This window comes from Lycium ferocissimum, chromosome 6, assembly GCF_029784015.1.
Source record: "Lycium ferocissimum isolate CSIRO_LF1 chromosome 6, AGI_CSIRO_Lferr_CH_V1, whole genome shotgun sequence".
In the NCBI taxonomy this organism is placed as follows: Eukaryota; Viridiplantae; Streptophyta; class Magnoliopsida; order Solanales; family Solanaceae; genus Lycium; species Lycium ferocissimum.
In genome coordinates this window covers 58998737-59007788 of record NC_081347.1, presented here as the reverse complement: position 1 = coordinate 59007788, position 9052 = coordinate 58998737, and the positions used below count along the sequence as shown (strand labels likewise).

At 34.3% G+C, this 9052-nt stretch overlaps 1 protein-coding gene across 1 annotated transcript; it reads left to right on the top strand.

Annotated features, from left to right (window-relative positions):
- The first annotated feature begins 5354 nt into the window (after positions 1-5354).
- On the top strand, positions 5355-8683 carry LOC132059906 (uncharacterized). The gene is made up of 4 exons (XM_059452750.1): positions 5355-5518; positions 6422-6598; positions 7211-7274; positions 7979-8683. The coding sequence occupies exons 2-4, from the start codon at positions 6459-6461 to the stop codon at positions 8285-8287; spliced, it is 513 nt and encodes a 170-aa protein (XP_059308733.1). The 5' UTR covers positions 5355-5518; positions 6422-6458; the 3' UTR covers positions 8288-8683.
- The last annotated feature ends 369 nt before the right edge of the window (positions 8684-9052 follow it).

Below are 9052 nucleotides of genomic sequence, written 5' to 3'. Positions count from 1 at the left end.
TACCGATGATGGAAGCGGTGTCCTTCGAGCTTTTCAGCTTGGGCCGGTGTTTTCCCCGATCGGGAGGGCATCGATACCGAGAATCTCAATGGCTGGACCACAGAGGATAACATAATATCCTCGTCTTTGAGCCTACTCTCAGTAGTATTTTGAAAGACGCTTCTTTTGACCTTGATCACCATCCTCCTTTTCTTTTTTGCCCTCAACAGGATCATCGGAAGGATCGGGAGACTGTCTTTTTCTCTTTACGAGTTTCTCCTCCTCTGCTGTGGCTTTACCCTCGGAAGACGATCGGCACTTCTCCGAAGTATAGTAGTCTTCGGTAGGCCTGTAAATAAAAGAAAAGGTGGCCGGTTAGCAGAGCATATGGAAATGAATAAAGGATATATTGGCCTAAGATACTCACACCGTGATGAAGAGCCTCCCATCGTTTTTTAATGCTAACCGCCACTTGCACTCGGCATAAGGGAGTTGGCTACATATGATCTCGATCCAAAGGTTCCGTTTTGGAACCGCATTGAGAACTTGAGGAGTGGCTGCAAATAAAAGAAAAATTTATGGTCTTAAAAATACGGTACCAAAAAGATTCTCATTTACTTGGAAGGGGATGCACTTACGCTTTGGGTTCCATTTCTCGGGAAATGGAAGTTGATCGGAGGGGATGAGGTCCTTGGTCCTTATTCGGACGAACCTGCTCTACCATACACGAGAAAGGAGCTTTCTTCGCTCGTCAGGCGAGCTTGATTAAACCATCCTAGAACACTCGGGGACTGTACAACCGGACGAGGTGATCAACGGTGAAGGGCTGATTCGCCTTGACCGTGAAGTGATGGAGGAGTGTTACGATCCTCCAAAAAGAGGGGTGGATCTGACCGAGGCAAAGGTCATACCTCTTACAAAATTCTACAACCACCGAGTCAAGAGGGCCAAACGTGAAAGGGTAAGTATAAACACTTAGATACCCTTTCATGTACGTCGTGATATCCTTCTCGTGGTCGGGAATGACGATGTCTTTCCCTTTCTAATCACAATCTTCCCGGGCCCTATCGAGTTTGTCCGAGGTAATGGTGTAGATATACTTCCACGCTTCTTCACCCCGATCTCCTTGAGTCGAGGGTTTTTCGACCTTAAAGTCGTTATTCGATGAATAGTTGCTGGGAAAAAAATCCGACATGGGTGGTTTCGGTTTAGCAGCCGAGGAAGTTCCTTCGGTTCCAGAGGCCGGAGCAGTATCTTGGGGTTTAATTTTTAAAGTCTTCGCCATTTTTCTAGAAAATAACAAGGATTAGAGATTGGAAGATGAAGATATGAAGATCTGGGGAAGACTAGATGAAGATGCGAAGAAAATCTGGGCAAAGAGAATGAATGTATGAAGGCTGAAGACTTGAAGGTTTTGGGAATGGATTAAAAAACAAGGGTAAATTGGAAGAGCTTGAGATCAATAGTAAAAAGGTGGAAATGAAAATTTCAAACTTTTATACAGTGGAACCGAGACGATTCACATTCAGTAACCGTCGAGGTAACCTATTAGAGCTTGACGCGTGTCCAGTGTCAGAACGATGTGACTGATGCGACGTTTCAGCTTGCGTGGAGCTTACAGAGGAAGGAACCGAATCGGACCAATAGCACTCGAGCCCTTATACTTCGGCCTCTAGTGCTAGGGGACTATTTGTATACGGGCAAAATCGAGGGCAAAGGTATCCTCGATTTCCCGTCAAGAAACTTAAGATTATGATGGTCGTTACTGGATCGGACGAGTCCTAATCGGGGTCAAGATCAAACGATGGATCATAGCAAGACCGAGCACATCTGATCCTGGGTCATTGAGTTCGGTTGGAGCTGGATACTGAGATAGGACCAGAAAGCGGTTAACAATGATGAATGAGGGCCCGAAATATCCGCTATCAGTCGGATATGCTAGCGCTGATTTCGCTTGTTAGTAACTGAAGATTTTGTACCTTATTTAGACTTGTACTAGGGTTAGTACTCCTCTAGTATATAAAGGGGAGACCCCTTTTATTTTGGTGGGTTCGGGGACACGCACAAAACATATGAAGCAATATAATCTGATTCTAAGTGTTCATCAATCTCTCTAATAATCCTTCAATTGTTCATTCATTGACCACTGTAACACGAGCTCCGTTCCGAGGACCCGAGCTAACCGTTCGGTTACTCCTAGGACCAATCGTTGTTTTATCGTGGTTTGATTGTTCTTACTTGCTTTTGCACTATTATTTATTGCTTTATTATTATTCGTATTAAATTAAACCGCATATCCTTTGAACCGCGTACAAATTTAATTGTTATCCATTTTACGGGTAAACATGTATAACTAATATATGGATTATTTAGTATACCAAAGGGTTTATTATCTTATATACCACCACCACCATGGTATAACTTATCTACGGATAGTTTATACATGAATAAAAAGTTAAAATGATAAAATTGGCCTTATTTTGTCCCAACTCCCAAGAAACCTATAAAGGTCAAGCATTCAAGGATATAATTGAAACGAAGTGTTATTTAGTTTTAAAAATAATAAAAATTCAAATGGTATCTTGTGTGTCCAATTTTAGTATAATGAACCAAACACCCAATCAAAAATAATCCTATGCTACTAATCTATGTATACCAATCCCTACATTACTAATTCTTGTATTACTAATCCATGTATAACTTGTCTTTGAACCAAACGACCCCTTAAGTCTTTTTTATACTCGTTAAGAAAACACTAAACTCTTAATTTTTTGTTAAGTATTTTGACAAAACTATTCTTAATTAATAAAACTTTTGCTTATTTATTGCTTTGAGTAAATAGGCAAATTTGAAAAAATAAAATTAATTTCTTATTGATCATGTAAATACACTCATTCTGAACCAATTTGGAAATATCAAAGGAATCATTTTTAGATAACGAGGTCGTATGTCCAATCCCCTAACTTCAGTTCCAACTTCCAACAGTTTAACAATAACCCTCTAACTAATATGGAAGCTTGGTACTGATAATCATGTGGTGCCACGTGTCAATGTTTCTCACCCCTTCGTTAAAGGCCGACCGTTCATTTAGGTAGGCAACAGAAATTAATTTAGTCAATAACACCTAAGAAATTGTTAATACTTAATACAAACAGGAAAATTCCCATTTTATTTGTCCAATTTGTTTTTGTATGTTTCTTAATAATGTAATTAAATTTATTTTATTAAACTATTTTATTAACTATTTGCAAAAAGTTTAAATTTGACTATTACAATTCAATTAATTGAAAAAAAGTTACTTGATAATAATAATAAGACATTGAATAAATGAATAAACTCTATTGGTTTGATTAATGGAAAAGTAAATGGTAACCGACGGAGTATTAATTACTTTGATAAATTAAATTTTCTTCACTGAAAACAAGAAGCATTTATTATTTTGTTTAAATCCACCCCTACCTCAATTAATAAAGAGTTAATTAAGTGAAGCATTTGGTGAAAACACAATTAAGTGAGATATTTGATAAGGAAATAAAAAGCATTTTAAATAAATATTCATATCATTAAGGTTATCAAATACTTATTTTTCTTAAATAGGACTTTAAAGAAAAGACAATTTACAAAGAACACAAGTAAATTCATATTTGAATTAAAACGTAATAATTTTTTTGGTTGTCATTATAATATTCATATTGGTTTTTCACGCGTCCATAAATGGTATGCCAACAAACATCTTCTCTCTTTAGCCAATCGAAATTTTCTAATGGCAATAAGTATTTCCGTTAAAAATAAAGCGGTATTCTCATTACGCAGGTAGAACCCTACTCGTATTACCAAGGTCTTTTAAGTAGCATATGGAATCTCGGTTTTGTTTTATGTGATATAATTTTTGTTAGAAATTCTAAATGATTTCTTTTTTATATTTAGAATTAATAGCTTCAAATTTCCTATTTTACTTTTAATTACCTATTTTTATGATCACAAAGTGATAGTGACATATTTAAGATTATAGATTTTTTTTTTTTAAATTAACTACATGAATTAAAACTGAAAAAGTAAATTTGAAAAGCAAAAAAAAAATGAGAAAATGGTTCGATGTGGGTGGGAATATCGAGGAGATATCTCGCGGCAGGCACGGCCAGCGTGATACACTTAAAAAAACAATAATTTCACTTTATATTTTTCTTTTTTTTTTAATTCTTTTTTAAAACATCGCAATTTGCATATCTTGTCTCTCCGTACACGGATTTTCTTTCCCTTTCCTTCTCCTACCTTTTATAACTATAAAAGAATTATACTCCCTCCGTTCATTTTTATTTGTCTATTATACTAAAATTAAATTTTCATTTTATTTATCCACTTTAACATATTAAGAAAAGATAATTTTCTTTTTCTTGTTTTACTCTTACATTAATTACCCATTTCTAAATCATTCTTCAAATTTAATAAGATTATACACTAATTAATATAGGTATTATAGAAAAATACATACTTCATTTATTTGAATTGATGTTTTCCTTTCTCCTCGGTATAAAACTCATAAAACTATAACAACAAAATATAATTTTAAATACTCCATTCGTCCTTGTCTTATTCTCCTTTTTAGCATGTCTCCGAGAAAGTGTCTCTTTCTATTTACTTCTTCTGGATTAAAAAGAGATTCACTTATCCTTTTTTTTTTTGTTCAAAAAAAGTTTTCACTTACCAAATCAATAAATAATAGCCTTATTTTTTCAAATTTGTCATTATTAAGTGTTAAGTAATCAAATTCAATACCTATATCATTAGGGCAGTTTAGTCAAATTATCTATTTTTACCTAGAAGTTAGTATTTTCTTAAGTAATATGCAAATTCTAAGTGGATATTCTTTTTTATCCGGAGGGAGTAGTAAGTTTTCCACAGGCAATTTTAAAACTACAAGTTTTAAAAAACAACACACATTTTTAATTTAAGACCATAAAATTCAAAAGCTTAATAAAACTTTTTAAACTCCGTCCCTAATCAAACTACACTTAGAGCCCGTTTGGATTGGCTTATAAGTTCTTTGAAAACAACTTGTAAGTTATTTTCAATTTTTTTGAGTGTTTAGCTGGCCATCTTATAAGCTATTCTGTGCTTAAAATAAGCCCAAAAAAATAAGTTGGGGTAGCCAAACTTTTTTTTTGACTTATAAGCTGGTTTCAGCTTATAAACTGCTTTTTTTAAGTTAAGCCAAATGACCCTTAAACTGAAACTAAAAGGAGGTAGTATAAAAATAAATTGTAATATAGTATTTGAATTGATATTTTCCTTTTTCCTCTGTATAAAACCAGAGCTTTTATAAAAATAAAATTATAATATAGTATGGAGTTTTTGATTTGATATTTTTCTCTCTCTCCTCTGTATAAAACTCATTGAACCAGGTCTTTGATAACCTTCTTTCCTGTTGTCTTAAACTGACCGTTTCTCTCTCTCTAATATATTTTCCCCCTTTATTTCTTCTCTCTTCCTTAATTCAAAAACTAACCAATACTCTTTCTTTCCTACACACCTCCTTCAGGTAAACATCTCTCTCTCTTATTGCTGTTTAATTGTTAGATTTCTCTTATGAGTCTGCGAGTTTACTCCTTTTTTGTCTTGGAAAAATTACTTTATGTGTAGTATGTATGATTTTTGTTATGATGGAATATAACACAGCAATTACTATTAGTTCTGCGATATGCTTTGTTTTTCATCGTTTCCATAAAGCTCGATTTTGCGCTATTAAATTATGTCTAAGATCTGTAAAAGATAAAATCGTTTCCATAAAGTTCGACTTTCAATATATAGATGCAATTTTTGTAGTGTTGGTGTCCAGTAAAAGACTTATTAAGCTGGAAATCTAAACCTTTTTGTCGTTGATAAGCTAAGTTTTATGAATTTTTTTACATGATTTGAAGGTTATTTTTTAGATCCACGTTTCCCTTAATTTTTGTTGTTTGACGGTGATTTCTCAGTAGTTTCGACGGATGAGTTTAAAAAAAAAAATCAGATTTCTTTAGAAACCTGATTTTATTTTTCGAGTATTAAGTTTATTGACAAATATTTATGCTTCTTTAATAAATTCATATGAAGCTGGAAATTAACGCGTTTTTTCCCTGATCTGCGTGTTTGTATGTATTTATTTACATGTATGATTCTTAGATCAACGATGCCGTTTTTTCCTGGTTTTCTTAATGGAAAAGTCAAAATCTTCGCCGGCTAACCTCCACCTTACGGTTTCTTTATTTTTTATTTTTAGCTTTGACCGGATCTATAAAATTCCCCTTAATAATTCAAAGGAAATAGTATTTTTTCCTTTCATTTCCTTACGTCACTGTTTATCTTTTAGATCTGTGAAGTCTATCTAGAAATTTTATTTTTATTTTTTTCTTTCCTTTCCTTACACTATTTTTTTTTTAAATCTTCATTTACCTTGGTGCAGGCGTTGTTTATATAAATTTTATTTTATCTATAAAAAAATGAGTCACTGTGGTATTCGACAAAGTAATTTTGCGGCTTGTGAAGAGATGATGCGTTCATATTCCGATAAGAAAGACGGCGTCGTTTGCCCAAAGCCAAGGCGTATTAGCCCTATGAGATCTCTCCGATGGCATGTCAGGTGAAATTCCCTCACCTTGTTAAAAACATATTTGAACTGTCATTTTTTTGCTTTTCGTGTATTTCACGTCCCAACTATTAGCTGTTTCCTTTTCACACTTGAATTATCACTTTTTCACGTGTTTCACGCCCTATCAATTAGATGTTTTCTTTTCTGAACTATTACTTTTTTGCGTGTTTCACTCCCTAACTATCTGATGTTTCCTTTTTTCCGCGTGTTTCACTCCCTAACTATATGATGTTTCCTTTTTCTCGCGTGTTTCACACCCTAACTATCATATGTTTCCTTTTCACACATGAACCATCACTTTTCGCGTGTTTCACGCCCTAACTATCATATGTTTCCTTTTCACACGCGAACTATCACCATCTATATATTAAGACACACTACAACTATCATATGTTTTCTTTTTCCTACCTAAACTATAACGATATATTAGGTAGGAAAAGAAAATAACGGATAGTTAGGTGTATTTTAATATATAAATGGGGATAGTTCAAATTGGAAGAAGGAATAACTGATAATTAAGGTGTTAAATTCGTGAAAAAAGTGATATTTTAGGCGTGTTAAGTCTTGTGAATTATGGTAATTTTGACTAATTTCTTATTTCAGCCATCAGCAAGATCTTTGTGATTCAAGAGCTGGAGCTGATTTATTGGATATCATCCTCACAAAGGTAAGTTTATCATTTTGTTTATTACTTAATTCTTATTTTTTGTTATATAATAATCCTCGTAGGGGTATGTGGAATCTATTTATTTGTTATAAACAAAAATTAATTAAATAAAATAAAGGAGCGCATTTGTGGACCTATTGAAAAAGGCATATGTCCAACTGTGTGGGCACCATGTTCTTGTCGGTGCTAGTTGTAGAATGGGAATTTCATGTTATGCCTTCATTGAGTGGCTTAGAAACAATTAACATGTCATTATTGAATAACTTTCTTTCTATTTTTGGTCCATCTTGTGGATGTTAGTCTACTTATATACGTTAAAATATATGTTGCTCAAATCGATAAAAAATATCATCGGCTTGTGTCGAATCCAAAGGCGGAGCCAGGATCTAAGTTTATTGTTTCAGGATTTTAGTTTTTATACATATTAAGTGTATTTTTCAAGACAAATATTGAACCAAAGTTCTTTGGGTTCGGTCGAACTGTACTTTGGTCTCGGGCTCCGCTCACAGTCAGATCCTTAAAAAGCTATGCATTTTTGAGAATTTGATATGTGTGCAGCAACAATTTTGAAGAATCTGAGCAACGTAGGTTAAAATTCAAGTTATTTTTAGTTTTTTTTTTTTTAGCCTATATATGATTAGTCCCCTTCAAAAGCAGCTCTCGAGATTTACTTGCTGATTCTTGGTATTGAAAATATTTTCCAGGGTGGTGGTAGTGTTGATCAATCAGCTGCGCAAGTAGCCTCGTCGCCCCCATTTTTTTGCGGGTCACCGCCGAGCAGAGTATCTAACCCATTGATTCAAGACGCCCATTTCGGAGACGAAAAGGTCACCCCAGTATCGCCACGGGCAATACCAATTCCCTCCGGATTGGCTTCGTCCCCGTCATCATCCGCCAGAAAGGGCGGATGTGTGAGCAGGGCGAATTTTGGCCACAATCCGGCTGTGAGAATCGAGGGTTTCGATTGCCTTGACAGGGATCGTCGTAATTGCAGTATCCCTGCATTGGCTTAAGAGAAAACAGTACATAGAGGAGACACCAACGAGTCAAATCAACTTTTGATGAACATTTTGGTCAGACCGAGAAACTGAGGAAAAGATCCTTTTGTCTGGTGTAAATAATGTCCAAAAGGGTCTATGTAAGTAAATTGTAATATATTGTCTTTTGTCGTAAGTACATGGGAGTCGTTATTAACAAAGTAATTAGAGTCTAATTAGGAGTAATTTAATGGTTTTTTTTAAATGAGGTGGGTCCCTAGTTAAACCCCATGTAATTAAGTGTGGGGGTAATCGAAGAGATTTTGTAAAAAAGAGAAGGAAAAATTAGTTGTTGAGTGGAATCATCGATGTAGTCGATTCACTTTGTAAAAATGTATCATATGATATAAATATCGTTTACGGCTTTGATTCTTACGTTGCATCATTTCGTATGGTGAATCTGTTTACATCACTTTCCGTTCGTTGCAATTGATGTGCTTCTGTCACTTTCCGTTTGTTGCAATTTAATAAAGGTAAAATACATCAAAACACCCCTAAATTATATCTAAAATGTCGATATCACACCTAAATTATACCAGCGACCTATTACACACCTTAACATCTTAAAAGTAAATTTAATTTCCCCCTGCAAGGTATTATACCACTTTCACAGCGTGTGGTGTTCCACACGCGTATGCCACGTCAGCGCTACGTGGAAATAAAATAAATTTTATTATTTTCAGTACTTTTTTTTTTTAATTTACACTATTTTATTTTTCCTTTTCTTCTATACTCATTACA